At 34.1% G+C, this 24,946-nt stretch overlaps 1 protein-coding gene across 1 annotated transcript; it reads left to right on the top strand.

Annotated features, from left to right (window-relative positions):
- Window positions 1–438: 438 nt before the first annotated feature.
- On the top strand, window positions 439–24,093 carry EPYC (epiphycan). Its single transcript, XM_068667989.1, has 7 exons — window positions 439–592; window positions 2,689–2,869; window positions 14,241–14,394; window positions 18,156–18,314; window positions 19,774–19,976; window positions 21,526–21,621; window positions 23,132–24,093. Exons 2-7 carry the CDS (start codon window positions 2,702–2,704, stop codon window positions 23,300–23,302), a joined length of 951 nt encoding a protein of 316 aa, XP_068524090.1. The 5' UTR covers window positions 439–592; window positions 2,689–2,701; the 3' UTR covers window positions 23,303–24,093.
- Window positions 24,094–24,946: the final 853 nt, after the last annotated feature.

The raw sequence follows: 24,946 nt of genomic DNA, 5'->3' as shown, positions 1-24,946 counted from the left end.
TTGGTTACATTCCTTTATACTGCCAGTTTTATCTTGTACTTATTGTTTACATCTGCATACTGAGACTGCAATAAAGAAACTAACCATAAATATATACAGTTCTTCTTTGTCTAAGCATTTTATTGCAAACTTTTTAATGTATTAAAACATCCCATCTATTCTGAGTGTTGATCATCCATTGCACATATGTTCTTCATCCTTCCTGTTATTACAGAATCTCTAATGGATGAAAATGGATGAATTAAAAACAAACAAACAAACAAAAATATTTCTTCTTTTTAGTCAGGTTTAGTCAGGTCACTGGTAGGAGCAGTGAGAAATTTTAGTGGAAGAGGTAAAAATCTGTGATGTGAAATAAATGTTATTTGCATACAATAGATCTTTGTTTGACCTCACTAAAATTCAGTTCGGCAGAATTAAATAGAAAGGTGTTTAAAGCCTGAGAAACTATCTGGGCTGAGGTCCCCAGTTGAGGGTAGAAGCTGTACCACCTCCCACAACCCCAGAATGCCACTGTCATTGGTCAGGGTCTAATACCTCTGGCTCTGCATTCTGAGTAACTCCATGTCATTTGAGAGATTGGAAGCAAAAGGTAAGTTTTGGTACTTCTTTCTTAGAACAGTTAATTGGATTTTTAAGTTTGGAAATAATTGTATAGTATTTGTTTGAATTTATCATGTAAAATACAGATTCAAATGCTGCAGACTGAGGAGACTATTTGTTTTTCCCTGGATATGTTCCTTCCTGTGAGGATGGAACACAATCTTCATCAAAATATTTGATCTTACAGCTACTGCAGATGCCAATATCATTACAGCATGTTCCAATATATTACACATAAGGGAAGTAGAGAGACACTAAAATTGCTCAAGTTAATGCAAATACTACAGGTGTACATACATAGCAATATTTTTTACAGAGATTAATATTATGTTTGCTGATTTTGTCTATATTTATAAAATTATATACTTATAAAGCCATGTGCCCTTTAAAATCTTTTATTCCAAGGAAATGTAAAATGTAAACAATTTTGAATAATGGATAATTTTATATTCAGGGTTTGTTCAGAGAAAAATTACACTGAATACGTTATTGTTATATTTTGGAATTAATATCATTTATATCGTTTGAGTTAAATGTCATGTAAAAAAGAAACAAGACTAAAAACATTCCTCTCAAAAATAGGCAGAAGAAAATATAGATAAATATATGTGTATATATATATATATATATCAGTATGTTTCAGAGATTGGATGTATTTTATTTTATTTTATTGTAAGGAAACAGAAAACCTTTAATAATCCTGGAAGCTAATACTGAAAGGTGCAATTCAGCTAAGTTTGCTCAAAGACAAGCCAATGTGATTCAAGCTACTCCCAGCAGCAACTGAAAAGTCTTTTTGAATAAAGCAAACGAGGGAAAAATGAACGTCTTGTGTTGCTGACCATCCCCAGAGGAATTTCATATCCTCATGCCTAAACCAGATTCATAAAGACCTCTTTTCACAAAGCTAAAATTCAGGCTCTTGCTCAGCACACATTTCAAAAAAATGTCTCACGCATTTCTTAATCTCTTTTAAGTTTTAAAATGAAATATTTATGTATGTGTATAATAGCATCACAACAGGACTACAGTTTATGAGACATGCACTGCTTATTTTCATTGTCTGCACTTTTGGTGAAATTAGGATAAATCAAGGTGTAAGTAAAGAATGTTGAATAGACTCTTGTGTCAGGCAGTTTATATTATATACATCACTTATATGGAAAAGAGTGCATATGTGTGATTAGTGTGATTTTTTTTATTTTATTTTATTTTATTTTATTTTTTTTTTTTGCTATTTTACTAAACTACGGAGCATCTTAATGGGTGACAATTCATTTTTGTAGTTCTGTCCTCCAAGGAGAACAGGTGACTGTACTATGCTGCCATTACTCACTACTTTAAAAATTATGTTGATTCAATTAAAGAAGGAAGGCTACTCTCAATTATAGGGATGGCAAGAACAGTGACTACTTTTGATTTTCTTTCCCAAAACTTTGCAGAAGTCATATTCCAAATATGTCACACCTTCTCAACACATAAAATGATATTCTGGCAGAACAGCTATTGGATGAAAACATACTTTGATTATGCTCATCCAGAGGCAGCAAGGAAAGAGGTACTAATGTCTTCTAACATTTTGGTAGAGGAGAAAGACAACATTACACTGGACATTTCAAAGGATGGTTTATTGTGATACAGAGAAGAAAATATGTCTAGCTAAACTTTGGCCAGGTTCTCAAAAGGTCTTTTCTCATCATGCATATGAAATAGTTGAAGAGGAAAGGGGAAAGTGGAAAAAGATCAATATATAACCCTTTTACCTTTTCAGATCCTTTCTCACTGAGGCCAGTTTATTTTTATACTTTTCTGATATAGCAAAATTCTATAGGTCCTTCCTCAGTTTTCTAAATGGTAGTATGACAAAATTCATCTGCAGAAATTCTCTTATCCAGGGACTCTTCATGAAACAAACTAGAATAATCATTTGAGTTATCAAGAATAAATACAAACATCAAAATCTTTGTTGAATGCATACGTGCATACAAAATCATGTTGCAAGCACTGCAATTGTAAGCATAAATTTTCATAGATTCCTTGCAATTACCACTTTACCCACATTTTGTCCATTTTCTTCTCATTCAGGAAAGAAAGCAGAATGAAAACCTTCATAAATATTTTTCTGGGATTTTTTATCTTTGAGACTGTTGGAGCTGTGCCTATCACTGACACTGTAATTTATGATTCCGAGTTTTATGATGTGTCACTTGGAGAGCTGCCTCACCCATTTGTCTATGTTGAAAATGAGCAGTCTGACCAATCAGAGGTAATCATAATTTTTTTTTTTTTTTCTATTCTTGCAAAGTGCATAAATGCAGTGGCTACCGATGACTTTTAATGTCCTTAAAAACATTTATCAGACAAACCTAGTCATGAAGTTACTATTGCCATTTGTTAATCAACAGTTCTCTGTACAAATAACACACTTTAGCCCATTCATAGTTTCTCCAGCCTACAAATGTGAACAAATTATTTTCTGGTTTGTGTGTGTGGTAACCTTTAAGAGAGCAGGAAAAGCTTCCCTCTGATCTCCTTGCTTTGCCACAAATTGTATTAGAGACTGTCCCTGTGATTTATTTGTCTAGATGAAGGACTGAGGCAGCTGACTTACGACATCCAGGAATTCCCATGAAATGCTGTTTCCTGAGGCTATTTCTCATAATAATAAATATGTTAAATGCATATTTATTTCAGTCTATAAACACCAGTGATTTCTATTTCTATTAGGAAAGTGGGCAAAAGAAAGTAGGAAAGGAAAAGGGAAGGAACTTGAATTGAAAAACAAGAATAGAAGAGAGATTACTGAAGAAAAACTATTGAAATTTTGTTGTACTCTAAGACAGTGGAGCCTCTAAAAGGAAATGACTCAATTTATTGAGTTTAATGATCTTTTCCCCTCCCAGATTCTTGTATTTCTCTACATTACTAAAAAGCTCAATAAATGTCAATCTCACTCTGCTTCTTAAACATGCGTAAAACGTCCGAGAAAAAGATTTATGCACTGTGTGATTCTGGACTGAGTAGGAAGAGGATGTTCACAATAGAGTGAAAAATATTTCATGTTAATAATAAAAATAAGGGGGAGGGGGGTGTTTGTTTTGTTTTTACAAATAGTATTTTTGTAGTCACTCACATAACAGTACATAATTTGTGAAAATGTGCTCCTCTGAGTGATTCATCAAGGTGAGTGTTTCATCAAGGTGAGCTCAACATTGTGCAGTAGCCTTGAAATCAAAGTATTAAGAGGGCATTTAAGAGTGAATATGTCCCAAAAGAACTGGAAAAATAAAAATCATCTCAAAGGCTGCGTTAAGATCAGAACTTCACTGTTCAGGGGAAATATATTTTCTAATCTTAGAAAGACTATGAAGAACTCCAGACCAGAGGAATGATTGTGCCTTTGGTCTGCTTCCCAGTGACATGCAGAATCAAACATATTAATGCATATGGGCTTTCCTCACTGAAACTGTCACCTTTTGTCACTGTATGCTTGTGCTTCCATTTTTTTTAGAGACAGTGATTAAGTAAGAGTTCCCAGGCTTTTCTTTCTATTTGAAAATGAACCCTGTCCTATGGATTTCTCAGTAATATATTGAATGTTAGGTGTTATTATCCTGTGCTCTCTCTGTGAGATTCTGACACTGAGGGATGGTATGGCCCGAGTTTCTTGAGGCACAGTATGGCCTAAGTTACTTAGAGAAGGATAGAGATAAGGCAAGTTTTCTGTAGTTCTCTTCCAGTTGAAAGGAAATTCAAGATGATCAATATTACACCCAAAAAGATACATCAGGTCCTATCTCAGGTTGCTTTATTTAGGAAAATACAGAATCGGAACAAGATTAAAAAAAAAAAAAAAAGTATTTATCTTGAAAATTTCTTTTCCTGAGGAGGATTTTCTCCCATTGCCGAGCTTTTTAGCCAGCCTTCTTAAAATTCTTCAAATGAAGGTCATCCATCATAGCAGTGGGAAGGAATGTTACTTTCCAGATGAATGGACCTCCCTGTGAGAGCTTTTTTTTTTCCCAGATCTTTAGCCAAAATCTTTCTTTGCTGACATTCCTTTTAGTATGTACCACCCAAAAGAAGCCTAAGCATTCATAATTTCCCAAAACCCAAAGGAGAATTCAGAGTGGTCAGTGTTGTAGAGATCATGCAGCTTTTATTAATTTTCATGCCAGTGTTTAAAGTGATATTTCAGACACTCTAAACAGTATTGCTCTCACTCATTTTAAACACAATATATTTGATTTCTCAATCATTGTTACAACTTTCCTCCCTATGATCCTGTTACTATAAAGATACAAAAGTCTTGTCCTTATGTGTAGCTCTATGTAAAAAAATCAGTATTTATGCAAGGTCAGAGTTTAGTTTTTGTTATGCATAGTTTAAATGAATACCACAGAGACCCAGAAAAATAGGAAGCCTTCATTTGCTCCAACTGCTGTGTAGTAACTCTTTACCATCTGATTGCATTTTGTTTTAGAGATCTCTGAATCAAGTCTTTAGCTTCCCAAAATAACAGAGAAAGGCTGAAATAACATTTTCTGTCATTGCTAACTGAATTTTAAGATTTTAAATTGAAGACATGCAAACATAAATCATTCTGTATAACAGATTTTTAGACTCACAGAACTGCAAACTTTTCCTAACACATTTTTAAACTCATAACAGAATTACAAACTTACCAAGCTCATGTCATACTGGTATGTTTCATAGGAGACATACCAGTGTTTGGACTTCAAATGAGTTCTATGAGCTTCTGTTTATTTCAGAGAAGTGAGACCCCTATGTATCTCAAAGAATTGAACTAAAGTGATGTCATTTATGTCCTTTCCAGAATATTATCCAGTGGGTCCTGTAATCCATCACAAGATGTTCAACCAGCAAAATGAAAGACCTGGAGGTAGTTAGGAAAGGATTCCTCTCACTTATTCTGTGTGGTTAAAATTATGTGTTGCAACCCAACACCACCCTTCAAGATACAGATGAATCATTTTTTTCAGGATATCTATCTTGGTCATCTAACTTTAGATGAACCCTAGGTACCTGTCTCAGGTTGAGCTCTGAAAATTTAAATTAATATACTTAGGTGAGAGTGATTTTGGATTCATGACTTCTTTTATATTTCTGACACTCTGAAAGTTTTTTTCTTATGAAATATGTATGCCAAAACTAAAGTCTATGTGTATGTATATACACACAGACTTCATTGGCTTGTGAACAGGTATCTGAGCATACTTTATTGAGATAATGTTTGTTTGCATTTTTCCACATGAAATCTGCCTGTGTCTCTTTTGCTCATAAATTTTGCATCAACTTTAGGGTTTGGAAAAGTTATACTTAACAATGTAAATCAGAGGTTCTCTAGTACTGCTTGTCAACATCAGCATGTCTATTTCTTTCAGTCTTCTCATTATATACAATATATGTATATGGAACACAATTTTTAGTGCAAAGAGTTTGCAAAGGGAAAGTGCTTGCAGATGGGAATTAGTTAGAAGACTTGTATTGAATCCTGAATCAAAGTTATGCATTGACATCATTGTCATGTACTAGATACATCAAATTTAGGCTACGAAATCTGTGGTTTCCAAGTTTCTAGCTTAGTGAGATACAGAATTCCTAGCCAACACTTTGCAGCCAAAGAGCATTTGTTACCAAAAAAACCTTAGAAACACATCACTTGGAAAGAGAATTTTTATAAAGACTTTAAGGAGAAAAGTATCAACCATATCAACCAAATGGAAAAAAAAAAAAAAAAGTATAATAAGTAAATAAATAGATCTATATAAATAAATAGATCTATTACCAAGGTCCTGAAGGAGAAAGGGACTGCAAAGGCACATCATCACTGTAAGGTTATGTACAAGCTTTGTACAAGCTTTTTGTACAAGCTGTTGATTTATCTTCTGAAACTGACAGTTACAACTGCATAAATATGAGTTTCTGCTTTGCCCCTTTCCGTCACGGTATTTTTTTTTTAATTATTATCAATGAATATTTATATCATGATTGGATCCAGGTATCTGATTAAATAAGAGACTTAAGAGTATCCACTTTTATAAAGTATATGCTATATCTTTGAGGAACACATCATATAGTTTTTTAAAGAATTATGAATTTATAAAATTAAGGTATAATAAGCTAATAGCAAAGCTTGTAAGGGAATTAAATTTGAGGCTTTATCCAAATATAGGAAATTGTCTACTTTCTGAAAAGTTTTGAATACAGCTCTTACTTTTACTCAGCTGTTTATAACCGATTACATGCATGTCTATGGAGATATTTCCACAACAGATAAAATTTTCTGTGGATTGATTATTATGAAATACCTGAGTGATGTTCCAAGTATTTTGCCATATAGCAAAAGCAAAGAGCAAAAATAACACAAGACAAGAAGGAAGGATTTGAAATATTATAATAATTCCTACGTTCTAACACAACAGCCCACAAAGAGCTAGTCTCACCTGGTTAGCTACATGAAAAGATATAAAGATCTGGTATACTAGCTAAAATATCAAGCACTTAACATTTTAATAACGGACATGCTATTAGTTATCACTACCATGGCTAAACTGAGAAACTGCATCCTTTCTCTTGCCTCAGACTGGGTGAGATTCTCAAAGTAGTTGTTCTGGTCTGAAGACACCTAATTTGGCCAACTTGGAGTCATTACTTAAACATAACTATCACCACATTTGAAATTTCTGTGTGAGAGGTGTCAGCTGAAAGATCACAGTGAGATTATACCTTTTACAATAGATGTTTTCTACCTTGATATCTTTGATCACTTGAACATTTTCCCCCAGACATCCAGCCTCATGGCTTCTGGCTTTCTCTACAGCTTGAACCAGCCTCCAGTTTCTGCTTTTCAACTTCCAGTCCCAAATTAATTTTTATTAATAAAAGGGGAAATAGTAGCTGTGGGTAAAACAGTGGCAGCAATTGATGCTGGATATAGAGCTCAGACCACAAGTTCAAGCAGAAGTAGGAAATATATATTTTAAAAAATGTGCAGAAAATAAAAAAAAAAAAGGGGGGGGGGGAAGAAAAAAAAAAGTTCTCTCATTACTATTCTCTTTTTGACATTGGTGTCCCTTATTTTTAGAGTTGTGTAGCAATAACTATTGCTATCATGTGGATTGTCCCTCTGAATTGCAGGGAATGCATAACAGCTGTGCCTTTCTCCTCAGCACTTTACATATTCTTTACATATTCTTTACAGCATATTCTTGTTCTAAACATGTCACTAAATGATTGTTAGCTGATTTTGCATATAACAGGACATTCCTATATAGATGCACTTGAACTATTAGAAACTTTTATAGATCTGAAGATACAGCAGCTTGTGAGCATTGCATCTGTATCACTGTGACTAGACTACATGCAAGTACCAGTTCGGAGATATTCAGATGAAACGTCTTAGCATTGTAAGCTGTAGGAATGAGAGGAAGCACAAATCTGACACCAGACTTTGGCTCTGATATCTGCTAAAAAGTATGACTGTCTCTATATGGTCTCCTGTGCAGCCAAAGGAAGATGGACAGGCACTTCAGGAAGTTGGTCCATGATATATGTGGGCTGAACCACACTTTGGTTGTGATTCGCCTTTCACTGTTTACACAGGAGTTTAAGGAGACAGCTAAATCAGCTAAACCAGATGTTTTAATTCTACATCTGAAGTGGAGAGAATACAATCCTTGTTAATAAAAGCAATCACAGTGCATTTAGGAAAAGCCAGGTTGGTGAATTGAACAAAAGCATGCTCAGCTCCAGCAGTGCCTGATCTTCCTGAAATGCATGAGGCAATGTGCTTGAGATGCTGAACCCTCTCCATGACAGGCAGCTCTGGAAGTCAGGCTGAGGTAGCTTCTCACCACAGGTCCAAGAGCTGACAACATTCCTAGTAGGAACTTCGACTGTCTGAGAGACCTCCTACTTTATTTGTATGTGTTTTGGGTCAGCAGGATCTCCTATGGAAGACTTCATTAAGCAGCTGGGACTAGTTTTCAGATCTTTTGTGCCTTTTAATAGTGCAACAAGTCCTGTTCTGATTTCTAAAACTGGCATTATATTTCCCTGAATTTTTATTTGTCTTGCAAAATTTCAGCACTGTTCCAAAGAATAATGTCTGCTGCAGGTTAGCTTAGGAATCTCATAGCTTTCAAACCAGAAAGGTAAAAATAAAATCTAATTTCAAACAGTGTTGGAAAGAAAGTTTGACAATTCATACTAATGGAAATCCAGATTACTTCCATTTATAAATTTCTGCCTTCTCAGACAACAGAGCTGGTAAGTAAAATCCCTGTACTAATGCTGTGCAGCATGAATATTTTACTCACTTAAAATCAGACATAGCATAGCTACACTTGCTACTGATACAAGAAGTTTTAGGATACTCTGTGGTTAAAATGATAATAAGGTTACTTTTCTTTCTAAGATTAATTAAAAGAGCCTCAGAGACTACCTACATTTTCCAAGACAAAAGCCATAGGTATAAATTTCTATATAACTGGGTTACAAGTGCAGAGCTCTATAACTTAGTTATTGACTTGTCTTACCAAAGTATGAATAGAAATGCATGTGTGTATGTGCATATGTGCATGTAAACCCCACTAGACAACAAAATTTCAAAAAGAAAAGGTTAAGGGTTTAAAAGAATGTCCTGCATTGATAATGAAAGATATTGTACCAGACTTACCAGTTCCAGAACCCTTTTACAAGCAGCAAAACTGAGAATGTGTTTTTTATAGCGAGACTGAAGGTCCTGCACTCTGATAACACTGCAGTACAGATGACCTCCCAGTGAAGACCAGCAGCAGGCAGGAAATAACGTCTTAGAATATAACATACTATTCCTTTCCATGTTAGCCATCATGAAAACACATTAAAAATGAGGAAAACAGGCAGTCTGCAGCAACCTGGCATAAGATTCTTTGGTGGTCTCACATCCAAGATGATAAGGTAAAAGACTGCCCCATAACAGTTGATGACTCTTAAAGGAGTCACAAAGGTTAGTTTTCAATGCTGGTCAAGAAGAACATTGGCATGATGAGGAATCAATAGCTTGTGTCCCTTGTCTTCTGTGTGGAACAAAGTGACCCTGGCCAGACCACTCAGCATGACCGTATAACCATGCAAGTGATTAAAATCTGAGGGAATGAATGTGAGCAAGCAAAATCCATTTACTTAGAAATTTTATAAACAAATGTCCCCTTCCCTGGATCTCACACAGATTTCTGTTACAATAATTTCCCCAACCTAACTGTTATCTCTGAAGTTCTGTAAGAGAAAATGATAATTTATCTGAGCTGCAGAATTTGCAACCTAAATAGTTATCACAGCAAAATCTCACAGATTTATCTTTAATATAGAACAACATGAGAAAAGAAGGCCTTAAATGCAAAATTCATAAAGAAACAATTATGAGCTATTTTTGGAAAGAAAAACAAACCAATAACCTCTTCCATAATTAAGGCATTTTCTTGTAAGCGTTTGGTAGTTTTAGTGGGGGAACTAGTTCCTTTTGGTGGACCAATGTGTGGTACAACAGTCCCTTCAAGGCTATAATGTCCTTTTTAAGCTAGGAACTTCAATTTGTGCTTTTAAGCATATTTTCTGCAGTTAAAACTAAAGCACTGAAACAGGACAAACTTCAGATTTTCCAGTGGGTTTAAGCTTATTACATGCAATACATCAACTTTGATCTTGAAAAATTATCAAAATCTTTCATAGGCATAAAACGATAGACAAAACTTCAGAAGTAAAATGTGGTAACTGATGGCTTACAGCCTTGCTGTCTGCCTCATTAAATCTCTATAATCTTCTTTATTTTGGTACATTGTGGATTTGGATTATGTGGATCCACAGTCCTTATATAGCTTACTCATCTACATTTCCACTCTGTTCCAAACCTTCTGACTCATACCACACAGACTATTACCCCTGCCCCGAAATGTTATCATATAATTCAACCTTTTCTAATCTTTAAAGCTTTACATTTTTTCTCACCTCGTCCTTAGACAAAGGTGTACCTACAGAACTTATCCCAAAATAAGTATCTGTGGTTGGTGGCTGTAGCTCCTCTTCAAAGTTTTTTTCTCTGCAGACTGTGAAAGGAAGCTAGCTCAGACAAGTTATCTATCTCATGGATGACTGGTTACATGAGTTAACTTTTACCAATTGTATTTTATTACTCATTGGTATTTTCAGGTCCTTTTTTGCTTTTGAATTTTCATAACTTTCTGATCTGAAAGTGCCTATAAGTTGGCCATCTACTTTAAGCAGTTTCATTTGCAAATGTAGCCACATTCAATAAATATAGGAGGAAAAAGTATTCCATGATATCTTAGTAAAGATATAACTTTGCTTATAGCATACTTTGTACCTAATATTCTGTACTGGTATTCACTAAATCCACTAAATCCCTTGATGAATTTCAAAGGCAGGGTAGGATAAAAATGTACCACATAGTTAGATGGCTAAAAGTAGGTGATGTGATTGTTTTCAGTTTTCTTGTGGCATGTGTTATATCTATCTTAGAAGGATAATTATGATTTGAAGGCTTTCACATACTGACAAAGAGAAACATCCTTTATTTCTCTAGAATATTCTTCCTGTTTTGTGATTCTTCAAAAGATATATTATTTAGAGTAACAAATGAAAGACAAAACAAAACAAAACAAAATAAAACAACAACAAAAAAAGGAGAATAATTCCATTAAATGCTCTATAAATGTTTCTCTTTCTAATTTTTTCATAAAGTGTATGCTGCCAAAAACAAACAAACATCTGGAAGACAAAGGACCATTCTGTACAATATATAGTTGATGAAACATCTTTGTCTTGTTACAATCTTGCGTGATTTATCAAATATGTAAAAGATAGAAAACTGCATGAATCAGATGACCAATAATAGGAAACAGACTTTTAGCTCTAGGTTACTGGTTCAAGTTCAACCTATATAGACCAAGAAAATATTGCTCATGTGCTTGGACTGGTTAACACATATATATTAGCAAACTCCTGTTCTGTTACCAGTGTAAAAATGGCAACGTCATTAAATTCCCTGTAATAGTTGGTATTTTTATGACAGTCACAACAAATGCAAGAGACTGAATAGATGTAATTGTTAACTGCTCAGAACAGTACATCTAGAAGTGTGGTGAGACTTTCATCTGTGCATCCCCAAAATGAGATAATGTCCTATAAGGAAAGAGTGTGAGAGAACAATCCAGAAATAGAATTACTAGAAGTTAATATCTCTGCCTATCCAACAGCTACAGTGACTAACCTACTAAGCAGCAAAAGTCAGAGAAAGCATAAAGTAAATTACAAATTCTAAGCTAGTATGTTCCATAAAGTAAACCCTCACATATTTAGAGAAGTGTCAGTCAGTGTAGATGACCCAAATCCCATGGCAAGTGAAAGGAACATTTTCTTACATCTATAGGCTATTTGCAAATTCTTTTTTGAAAAGCTTGCTGTCCAGAATGGTGTTTTCAGCTGAACAGCCACAAAAGAGATATACAAAGCTGTTTAGTAGGTCTGAAAATGTGTGTATTGTGTTCAGGGCAGAGAGTCTTAACCGACTTCCCTAGAACTGGTGAAGAAGTAGACAGCATATGCAAGCACTTTAGTGCAGTATGAGCCTGGGTCAATAAAAGTCTGGAATGTATCTCTCCCTCTAGGCTTTCTCCATTCAGAGACCATCTGCCCCATTTCCTTTGTTCCCGAAGTCTTCTTTTGATTTGTCCCCAAGTCCATTCCTAGTTAAGCTGTTTTACTGTCAGTGATACAGATTGGAACATTCTGTCTGTGCAAAGCAACAAGGTACAACCGTACTCTTATTTACACTGACAGGTCATAGTTCAGTTGAAGTTCATCTTGCTCACTTGATGACAATGCATTTTACAAAATTATGATCCTAATATCTATATTAGGGCATACTTATACGTAAATATGGCTTATTGGAATATAAATAAAGAATTTACAGAGACACTAATGTTTGTTCAGTCCAAATCTAACTGATACAGGTATAATATAGCAAAAGCTTTGTTCATACTTGTAACCCAGACCTAGTGTCTCATGTGTGTTAGTTCCTTTAACTTGTACAGCCTAATTTAAAAAATCCTAAGGAGCTGCCCAGTTTGGAAGCAATCTACGTCTTTTATCTGTCTTTACAACTAGAATTTATGAGCTCTAGTGTGAGTGACTTAACAACCAGTTCCCCACTGGACAGCAAAGCCAGCAGTAAGCAGGGGCTGGTCTAGAAAACTGAGAGGTTTGGTCAGGTGAAAAACTTAGGTTTCAGTAGCTTTAGAAAGCTTCACTGTGAAGCTAGTGAAGAAAAAACTTTTATAAAATCTAATGTTATGCTTCAATGCTTTTGTACATCAGAGAAAGATGTTGCGATAAAAATCCTATAACTGCAGCAGAGGGGTGCAACACTCACAGGAGTGGATGCATTAACTAACTTTTAAACAACACCTCAGATATGCAAAGCACTATAAGGACATTAATTAATTGTCCTGGATTTTAAAATTCTCAACGGAAAGCCTGGAGAAATCAAGATATAGCAGTACAGTAATGTGCAAAGGTTGCACAACTGTGGTGCATTTTCAGTGGCCGGGTCCTAACAGGAAACTGCTCTGCTTCTTTGCAAATGTAGGCCCCTCTGCAACAAGCCTGCCAAGTCTGCAATGCTCTTTTTATTAGCGTTGATATAACACAAGAAAATTGCTAGATTTTTATCCTGAAGTCATCATAAAGCAAAATCAACAGAACGTGGCTTCAGAATTAGAATTAACACAATAAACATAACTAATTACACTAATAGAATGAATGATTTAAAAAAGAAAAAATTGTTTCTTGTCCCATGAGGGGATCTGCCAAATTTATAGACTTTTTCCAAATCAAGATTTTATCCAACATTTTTATATATATGCTTAATTCTTCCTCCTACCGAATGCATCAACAGATGAATGAAGATAATCACAGACTTCAGTTATTCAGATTGAGAAAAGACAAAATACTGACAAAGTACTAACAACATACTAGCAACAACTGTGGGCACTTTGTGAATTCTTGGACAATATTTTAAAAGTATGTTAGCATGTTTTTTTCATTTTTTTGTTTGTTTGTTTGTTTGTTTGTTTGCTTGCTTGCTTGTTTGTTGTGCAAATCCCGTACAACTACATTGCATTTGGATTTATGCTGGTACAATTTACAATTTTATGGCCAAAGGGCTTTTTTTTTTTTTTTAATGCTGCACAGCAAATTTCCATTTGTCATCACACAGGACATATCCAGTTTTATTTAAAAATGATTTGTTCAAATAAAAGTGGGAAAAAATGTTAGTATATGTTCTTATTTATGAACTATATGCAGTTTGCATTCATGTGTGTATACAACAAAACGTTTAACAATTGAGATAAAAATCATGACAAAAATCATAAGCATGTTAGAGTTTCATGTACTGTTTACACAACACCAGAATTCACTGTAGCTGACGGATAAAATGCAGCTTGAGTACTAAACTTCAGAACTTATGTGACCTCTAGTGGCAGTTTATGAATAACTGGAAGACAGCTGTCAGTGAACGTAAACAGTAACATTTCTTTCTTAATTTTTCCCAGGCAGAGATTGGTACAGCATTACCTTCTATAAATCAGGAGAGTTATTCTTCTGCACCATTGACAGAAGAACCTGAGGAAGAAGCATCAATGTCAAAATTAATTGACGTGTCTTCAGCACAAGGGTCTGGGGTTCTTGGGCCCCAAATTCAAGACGGTTAGTCAGAAAGAGAAACAAACATTGCATGCACAGCTTTGCTTTTGAGTGTGCCCACTTCACCTGCTTATGGATGTCTACCTCTCTTATTGAAAGGGAGATAAATAATTTCTGTACCTCTGTTACTAAAGAGAGGTATATCATGGCCTATCTTGAAGTCAGATATATGCCTAGTCAAAATGTTACCACACTATTTCACTATTAAAATGGCTGTGCATCAATTAAGATTTTTTTTAAAATATATTTTTCATTTAAAAAAAAAAAAAAAGTGAATTGGCAAACGTTACCAGTATTTATTTATTGACAAATTTCAACATAATTACCAACTATGTTCATTTTATGACGACTTGTTACACATTTTTGATAAATCGAGGAATCATAGAATATCTTCTGTTGGAAGGGACCCACAAGGATCATTGAATCCAACTCTTGGCTCCACGCAGGACCACATAAAAATCAGACCACATCTCTGAGAGCATTGTCCAAACATGAATTCTGGCAGGCTCAGTTCTGTGATCACTTCCCTGGGGAGCCTGTCCCAGTGCCCAACCACCCTCTAGGTGCAGAACTTTTCCCCAGCACCCAGCCTGACCCGCCCCTGTCCCAGTTCCATGTCATTCCCTCGGGTCCTGTTGCTGTCCCCACAGAGCAGAGCTCAGCACCTGCCCCTTCGCTTCCGCTCATGAGGGAGCTGCAGGCCACCATGAGGCTTACCTTCAGTGTCCTCCTCTATAGGTTAATGAACCAAGTGACTTCAGCCAGTCCTCATATGTCTTGACTCTTCAACATTTTTGAAGCCCTCCTTTGGACACTTCCTAATAGTTTTATACATTTCTTACATTACAATAGTTTTATACATTTCTTACATTGTGGCACCCAAAACTGCACACAGCACTCGAGGTGAAGCCACATCAACACAAAGCAGAGCAGGATAATCACCTCCCTCAACTGGCTAGCAATGTCACGATATGATTGTCCCTTTAGGTTTCCAGGATACACTGTTGACTCATATTCAACTTGCTGTCAACCAAAACCCCCAGATCCCTTTCCACAGGGCTGTTCTCTGTCCCCCAGTCTGTACATACAGCCAGGGTTGCTCTGTCCCAGGTGCAGAATCTGGCACTTGTTCTTGTTAAACTTCATATTGTTGCTGATTGCCTAGCTCTCTAATTTCTCAACATCTCCCTGCAAGGCTTCTCTACTCTCCAGGGAGTCAACAGCTACTCAAAATTTAGTGGCATATGTTTTTATACAAAATATAATTAAAAAGTTAAAGAATTTTTGACCATGAAAACGAGAAACTTAAGAGAACAGTTTAGAAATTTCCAGTGAAGCTAATTTTCTGATCTTCTGAGTAGGTCTAGACAAAGAAGAGCTTTCCACATCTCACTGAGGAATTTAAATTATAAAACAATCTGTCCCTCTCCCACACCTGCATTGTGAGGCTAATAATTGGGATTTGTTAGCAGCTACTCTAAACTCGTAGTTGATGAGTACTAGAGTTATTCACTCCTGTGATTAGTCTGTATTGCACGGTGATCAACACAAAAACAATACAGATAACACATAATTCCTAAACACTTTTACTATGCTTAAAGTATAACTTCGTACCATAGAAGATAACTTAAAATAAAATGGAGTTCATGCTTCCAAAATAATTGTGTGTTCAGTGAGGAAATATGAATCATTCCTAAGTCTGTTTTTTATACGTATTTCTAGTGAGCACTGACCAGACAAACAAAATTATACTGATGTCAAAACAAATAAAAATGGAAATGAGAATTTCCCAGGAGGGTACTGAAAAACCCAAACAATTTCCTTCAAATTTCAAAACTGCAGGATGTTACACAACATTTCAAGTAAATATTGCATATTATGAGTCAACCTTTTTGAGCACTGAATGCAAACCAACTAATGCATCAACCGAAGCTATGCATGGGAGGCTAGAGGCTGTAACATATCAAATCAGATTATTTTGTGTCTTTACTTTTTTTAGCAACCTGTTTTCCTACCAGATGTTGCTGCTGTTCTTGGCTTCATACTGGATAGAAGACTACGGTGCTCAGGAACATCGAGACAATTTAATTTTTCATTTTGGCATAATTTTGAATCCTCCCCATATCCATGTCTTTTTTCAGCTTACATCATCCAGTGACAAGTATTACCCCTTTAGGATAAAAAAGGGGACACAAGAAGGAATTTTCTTCCTGTACTCTGTTATGTTTTGAAAAATAAATAAATAAATAAAATAAAATTCAGACATACTAAACTTTATATTTATCATTGTTGGAATGGTTCAAGGTGTGAGAATTTATTTTCTCCCTGTGTGAGGTTTATTCCTGTAGCCAATTTACATTGTCCTGTGGAGGCAGTAAGGGAAAGTACATAAAGAGTCTCATGTTTCCAGAAATGTTTTCCCTGGATGTCCAAGTAAAGATTCTCAAACAAAAGAGTATTCTGGTCTTAAATTCTTTAATCTCGCCTGAAAAGACACCACATATATAGCCTGCCCTTCAGCTAGTTACTGCTTATTGTTGTTAAATGACACAGATTATTAAGGCAAATCTTCTATGTAGCCACAACTGAGCTGGAGAAAAAAAACTCTTCTGAAACAAAAACATTTTCATACTCATTAATTATGCTACTATTTTTTAACTAATCAGAACAAACATCCATCTGCTACAAGGAGGGGAAAAACTTTAAACAGAGGAGTATTTCTATGGCAGTAAAAGATGAGAAACAGATACACTAATTTACACCATTAAAAAAAAAAAAAAGTATTAAAAATGCAACACTTATTTCAACTAGCAACTTTTTCTACTCATAATGGCTTTCAGACAATCCAGTCAATGTTACAATTCTCACTAAATTTGAACAGTGTTATCAGGAAAAACTTCTGACTACACTGCTTTCATACAGGTCTATGATTAAGAAGAAATAGCCTGCTTTTTTAATTTTCAGGAACTTCTGGTGATAACAAAATGTTTTGTTAACACAGTCTTCAAGCTACCTTAACTCAGACTGATAGAAAGATATTTCTTCCTGATGTTAATTTTCTGAATCAGAAAACATAAATAAAAAGTATGCAGAAGAAACTGAAGTTTTTCTTCATAGTTCTGTAAGAAAATATTAATTTCCACACAAATTACTTATAAGTACTATTTACAGAACCAAACCTAGCAGATCATTTTAGGTTTCAGTCAATATCTGTTATTTCTCCATCTAGATGGAAGTAAATTCTTGCCGTATTATGGGGAAATTGAACTTTGGCTGGCTGCTGTGACCTAATATTCTATTATTATACTCTGAGAAACACAGCATCAGAAGAAGAAAGCTAAAAGACCTAAACCACCTTCTAATAGGCAATAAATAATAATAATAATAATAATAATAATAATAATAATAATAATAATAATAATAATAATAATAATAATAATAATAATAATAATAATAAAAAGTGATTACTTTTAAGAGAGAATTTAAACACTTTGTTGCATTTATATGTTGTGGTGATCAGGACAGAATAAGAATTTATCATCAATAAAATCCTTTAAGTGCTTAGGTGAACATTTCATGGGCAGCCTGCTCTGAGGAACCTGCTGTGGCAGGGGGGTTGGACCCGATGATCTTTTGAGGTCCCTTCCAACCCCTACAGTTCTGTGATTCTGTGATTCTGTGATTCTGTGATTCATTGCATTAATTTACATATCATTTTGTACATTTTCTTGTAACAAACTGTTTTCTTCTAAATTCTTTCATAGGCCTTCCCACATGCCTTTTGTGTACATGTTTAGGGACAACAGTCTATTGTGATGATCACGAGCTTGATGCTGTTCCACCGTTGCCTAAGAAAACAATGTATTTCTACTCACGCTACAATCGAATCAAGAAGATCAACAAAAATGACTTTGCTAACTTAAGTATGGATAACAATAATGTTCCAATTAGCCTTAATTTCTATAATTTTTTGCTCATACAGATCTAAATGATTCATTTTACACTATGTTTGATGCCACTAAGACTACACACATAAATGAACGTTTGGAAAAGTGCTTTGCTTTGCCTAGAGATCAATATTTCAAATACAGGTTCTCTGTCAAAATTTTGAATTACTAGAAATAATAAAGTTCATCAATGTTTTTGCTATTAGTTGTTAACTTTAGATGGGCAGAAAAAACAACCCTTATGGAATATTTGCACTATATCAGAAAGTACTTTTTTTTTCTAAAAAAGATAGATATATATACTCCCGGAGTACATTCAAATATTATCAAAGTGTCTGTGTGAAAGGGATTTTATTTTTAAATAAATATATATTCATATGTTCCCTCCATCAATATCTAGAAAATTCTTCAGTAAATGAAACTTGCTAATAGAAAATCTTTTGTGGCCTAAACTATCCAAAATTAGTGATATTTTATTTTCATGTTTCTTTTTTTGAGATATCTTAAAGGTACATGATTTATTTTTATTTATTTTTCAGAAAATATTAAGAATATCCTGACCTAATATAGTCAGGACCTGCTATACCCTCACCAGTCTGAATATCAAAATATTTTGTCTATTTTGTGTTTCTGACCTAACTTATATAATGTGTTTATATAACGAGAAGGGACACAATTACTATATATAAATAAAACATAGGGAATAAACACTAAGAGAGAAAAGTAATTAAGCCAAAATATACAGCTGGAAAAAGAACAAAATAGATTAAAAAAATAATAATTAAAAATGATGAAAAATGTTCTGGATGGAAATCACAATTAAGCCATAGATTAATGGTCTTAAAACTAATGTATATTAATGCATTGATATATATATATATATATATATATATATATATATATATATATGTTTTTCTGTTTTACCAAAAGTAAACTTAATTTTCTTGTATTTTTTCCATTAGAAAAAGTTTAAAGTTCGAGTGTATTTCAGAAAACAGTCAATGTGTACAACTTCTTACTTTACATTCTGGTAGGAAAATATTGAAACTAGAAAGCATGCAGAACTAGAATGAATATGTTCATTTCCCTTTAAATGTTATATTTTTTTCCAAAGGATAACCATTTAGAAGTTTTCAAGAACACACATATATTTTAAAATTATTGATTTCAAAATCCTTCACTGAAAGACACTGTGTACAATGACACAGACAATTTTAAACAAGATGAGGGAGATGTTGATCCCCTTCCTTCAGAGAACCGTTTGAATGTGTATCATTGCAATATATAAAGAGAAAAGGTTATCATATAGTCAGTCAGGAATTAGTCTGATTCAAGACTCTTCACCTGTAATTTAAATAACCTGTTTGCCTTTTATTTTTCAAAACTTTCAAGAAATACATTTTGAAATTATTGTTTCATCTTCTTTCTCTACCAGACAATTTAAAGAGGATTGATTTGACTGCAAACTTTATATCAGAGATCCATGAAGATGCCTTCCGGAGACTTCCCCAACTTGAGGAACTGGTGCTCCGTGACAACAGAATAAGGCAACTTCCTGAGTTACCAGCTACCCTGACATTCATTGACATTAGTAACAACAGGCTTGGCCGCAACGGAATACGTAATGAGGCATTTAAAGTAAGTCTAGGTTTTATGGGAAAATCTTTTCTTCCTTTCTCCAAACTAAAATAGGATGTATTCCAAAAAGCATCCCAAGTGTTCCTTTTACAGTGGAAAATCTGTTAAGATTATAGGCATCATGACCCTGCTGGTTGTCAGGCAAGCAATAAAGATGGAACAAGGTGAATGAGCCTTATCAACTGGACATGAAAACCTTATTTCTTATTTTTTTTTACAAAGATCCACACAAGACATGACGGCATGCTATGTTTGTTATCTATCAACCATCTACCCACATTACTAATAATTAGGGAGAACAGACTCTGGAATGTTGTTTTATCTCCTCTTGCAAGCAGGCAAGAAGGAAGGGCAAAGCTATGGATGCCACTGCTCCAAACTTACCTATCTACTTAACTACCTTGTATCTACACATTAACTTCATAGAGTATTTATTACTTTCATGTACATACTTTCTTCACACCTTGAAAAGAAGGGAAATTGGAACCTTGGAATGGTCATCCTTTGACAAGAATTTTGGTGGGCTGATGTAGTGCCCCTACTTGCATGTGAAATCTGAAGTTTTTAGTCTGTGTTGGAAATACCAAATATAATACAGACTAGCTTCACATGCCAGAAATCTACTTGTGGAATATTCATTTGTCTCTAAGAAGCTAGTTTTAACCAGACATCTCAATGCCTCCTTTGGAGGACAGCTTCTAAATGTAGCAACCAAGAGCAGTTACTGAATTAAATATTTTCTCCTAGTCCAACATAAGGAAAGTATTGGGAATGGGAATGATGAGCAAATATTAGCCCGTGGAATTGAGACTGTGGCCTAGCAAATTTTCTTCTCACTCTGCATGGGGGGTCCTAGCATTTATCTTTCACATTTACCAAGCACCTTTACCCTGATATCTTAAAGAACTCTGTCAAAAGGAATTCAACTCCAATACTGAACTTAAAGAAATAATTAGGTACTGTAACTTGTGTGCAAAATGGGGCAAAATGAGAGCATTCTACTAAGCTTTATTGGCTACCAAGACAAGTTTATATCTTACTATTATAGTTACCAGATAAAGCTGCTTCTTCCACTAAGCTGTGTGAAGAAAAAAAAAAAATCAAGTGGAATGAGAATTTTATTTTTAGCTTAAACATTTCTTATGCATTTATATTTTTCTTCAACACCAGTAAGCTTCTGCAAAATTGAATAAGCTTATCACAAAAGCAAGAAAACAGAATAGGAAGCCTTTCTGCATAATGACTGGGAGAAGTGGTATTTTGACTCTAGAACAACATCACTGAAATGAAGTCTCTAATTAAAGACATTTCAAAGATATTTTTCCTTTATTTTATCCAAACAGCTTATCTTTAACAATAATAGCTCTCAGCCTGTGCAAAAGGAAGTCTTTGACTGTCTTCGAATTTATGTCTTTTCATCCATATCATGCTGAAACAAAAGGAGTTCATATCTAATGGTGCTAATTGTGGTGATAGACTTAAAAATTACATGCTAATGATTTTCAGAAGTGTCTAACATTTTCCTCTGCCTTTATTCTTCATCTTCCAGGATCTGCATGAACTTCAGCATCTTTACATCACTGACAATAGTTTGGATCATATTCCATTGCCACTTCCTGAAAGTCTCCAAGCACTTCATCTTCAGGTAGGCTACAAAAGTCAAATGTAGTGTTTCCACGCATCATGTTAGCAAGTAAAACTGGAGTTTTAAGTATTATTATTATTATTATTATTATTATTATTATTATTATTATTATTAATTATTATTATTATTATTATTATTATTATTATTATTATTATTATTATTATTATTATTATTATTATTATTTTGTTTGGTTGGTTTTTATTCTGTTTACCCAAAAGTCTATGTATTTGAACTAAAAAACTTTTGAAAACATAAAATTAATAACTTTATCAAAGTTTGGTTTAAGGAGTCAAGAGAAAAATTAGTCTAAACTAGTAAAAGAGACAGAAATCCCTCAGACCACTCTTGGAAATCTTTTTTGTAAGAATGGAATGCTTTTTATTCCGAAAGGAAGTTACATACTGGTTGTATTTATACATGGTATATTTAATTCTCTTAATAAAGGTTATTCACAGATTATATCATTATTTCAGTCCTTCATTTTCCAAACTCTTTCATTTGACTATGTTGGAATATCTCATACACCATCCTTCTGTATTTTTAATTTTTGTATTTGATATTATTTGTACCTTTGTTTCTGCTTTCTTCCTTTTAACACTTTCATCTCTGCTTCTTTCTCTTTATTTCCTCTTGTACCAATGACCCATTTTGTTTATCAGATATATTCATTTTTATTCTAGAAAGCTTTGGATACATGTCCTGCTTTACCATAAGTAATTTGACTTCTATCTTTCAATAAGTAGATCTGAAGAAATATTCTGCCTGTTAGCTGACTATTGTTTTCACCTGCACATGCCAGTAAATTAAATATTCTGAGCTATCTGTTACAGTCCAAAGCTAGTGAGCTGCATTCTTTTCACACCGGTTTCTGACTAGAAAAGTAATATAGAAAGGAAGAATTTTCAGCTTGTCCTCATTTTAAAGGTGACTTTTTTAGTCACAATTTCCAGAAAATCTTTGATTCTAGCAATTTGTTGTTGAAAATGGTTCACTTAAAGAGATGATGTTCAGTGAAAAAAGGTATATAAGAGGAATTCACAACAAAGGAATAAAACCTAAAGGATTCATTTTTCCCTGTATGTGGGTTAAGCTAATGTGAGAGGGCCTGAGTGAAAGTAATTTGTCACAGATCAAACTCCAGATTTGTGCCTTTACAAGCAGAGGCACATCAAGATGTCAAGATGGTAATTATGGTTCTGTGATTTTTGAACTGTCCTGTGCTGTTTCCAAGTTGCATTAATAATGTGGTTCATTATGATTCTTGAAATTAAAATGCTCTATTCTACCATTAAAAAAAATGTCTCTGCTACATGATTTGAGTTATGAGTTTTGAAACTTTGCACTGACCAGGGGATTTTACCATCTCTTGTGAGATTTCTCGGCTGTGGACACAATTCTGGATTCAAATCTCTCTCTGGGCACTGCAAATACATCTATAACTTTTTATTCAAAGATTAAAAGTGTATTTTCAAGCAACTGTTCTGATAGATATTTGGGTTTTCTTTTTTAGAACAACAACATTCAAGAGATGCATGAAGATACTTTCTGCAAAATGAAAGATTTTACTTATGTACGTAGGGCTCTTGAAGACATCAGACTAGATGGTAATCCCATCAACCTGAGCAAAACACCTTATGCATATATGTGCCTACCCCGTTTGCCAGTTGGTAACCTCATCTAAACTGTGACAGAAAGGAATACTGTCATATGTTACAAGACTTTTTAAGACAAGTGATTAACTCACTGCTACACTAAGCAAGATACTTTTTTTTACTTTTTTTTTTCCAAACCTCATTAATTTTGGAAATATTTCTAATAATAATGAAATTGATTAATAAGGTACAAAGGATAATATGGAATGTTAAAAGACAAATCTATTATCTACTTAACTGCAATTTGTATAGTAATATCAAGAAAAGTATCTTAGTAAAAAGTGTGCTGAAAACAATAAATGATCAATGTACATGCAAAATTTTATGCTAAATTTTAAAGTTAAATAATTTTATATGTTAAACCTGTAACATAGAAAACAAAGAATTAAAATGAAAATATATGTACACAATTGAATATTTATCCCCTTTTCATTTAATGTAATATTTTTTCCCATGGAGACACCCATATTTTTCTCCTTTCTTTATTACACCGTACATTCTTGAAAGCTTTGAATAAATGTCCTGCAATAGAGACACCCATATTTTTCTGCTTTCTTACCTGAAACATCCCTTCATTTTGAAAGAGCAAAAACAGCATTCCAAAAGGCATATTTTCTTTAGAAAACATCTTTCTTTTCATTAGTAATGAAATGTAGAGATTAAGTTTGTGTCAGGTTACAGAAAAAGTATATTAAATAGTCATTGTCTGCAGAAATAATTTGTCTTTATAAAGCTGGTAAGGTCTGATGCTGTCTTCTTTATCTTTGATAAACTGACCTATCAGTTTATCTAGCAAATAAAAATCTCACATTAAATGGCTTATTTGAGAAATACTGAGCTTTATTCTGCATGGAAAGTGGGGAATAAATAAATAAATAAATAAATAAATAAATAAATAAATAAATAAATAAAAGGCCCTTGATGACCTACAGTCACACAAAATATTGCAGCTGAATGTATTAAGGACCAAAATTCAGAAACACAAGTCATAATGGAAGCAAATACACTTGAAGAGCCATGGATTGGTTTCCAATTATTACTGAGCTTCTCTGCTTTGCTGTTTGAAAGCACCACTAGTTAAAGATTAGGAAATTCTCTTCCTTTGGATAGTCTGAACAACTATTCTCCTGTTGGGGGGGTAGGAGGGAACAACACAAAACTTTAACATATTTATCTAGTGAAAAAGTCCCCAGAAATGATTCACAGGGTACAGTGTAAGTGCTTGATCATTCCATTCTACTGTGAAGAGCAGCAAATAATACCTGTACATCTTTGATAATAAATGCTTGATTTCAGACCAAAAATCTCAATAAAACAAAACAAACCCTTCCACTTACACAAGCTGGCATTTGTTATCAAACTTTCCTTTCATCTAAGTGAACATACACACTCGTTTAAAACACAAATGCAAATGACATGTTATATTTCTGTTGGGCCAGGCAATAGAAAGTTTGCACAGGGACCACATTCTTCACCCTCACCCTTACATTTTGTGAATGTGTACAACAAATTTAGACAAGCTAAAATCAGAGCTGAAGAAATACAGCAGGCTACAATGACTATGCCTTTATGACTATGACACTAACAAATTGGCAATCTTATTTGAAATCCAATAGGCAGCAAAACTACCAAACAAACAAACAAATCAACCAAAAAAACTGGTAATAGCTGGA

The sequence above is a fragment of the Anas acuta genome, chromosome 1 (genome assembly GCF_963932015.1).
Source record: "Anas acuta chromosome 1, bAnaAcu1.1, whole genome shotgun sequence".
In the NCBI taxonomy this organism is placed as follows: domain Eukaryota; kingdom Metazoa; phylum Chordata; class Aves; order Anseriformes; family Anatidae; genus Anas; species Anas acuta.
This window is presented reverse-complemented; position numbering and strand designations above follow the sequence as displayed.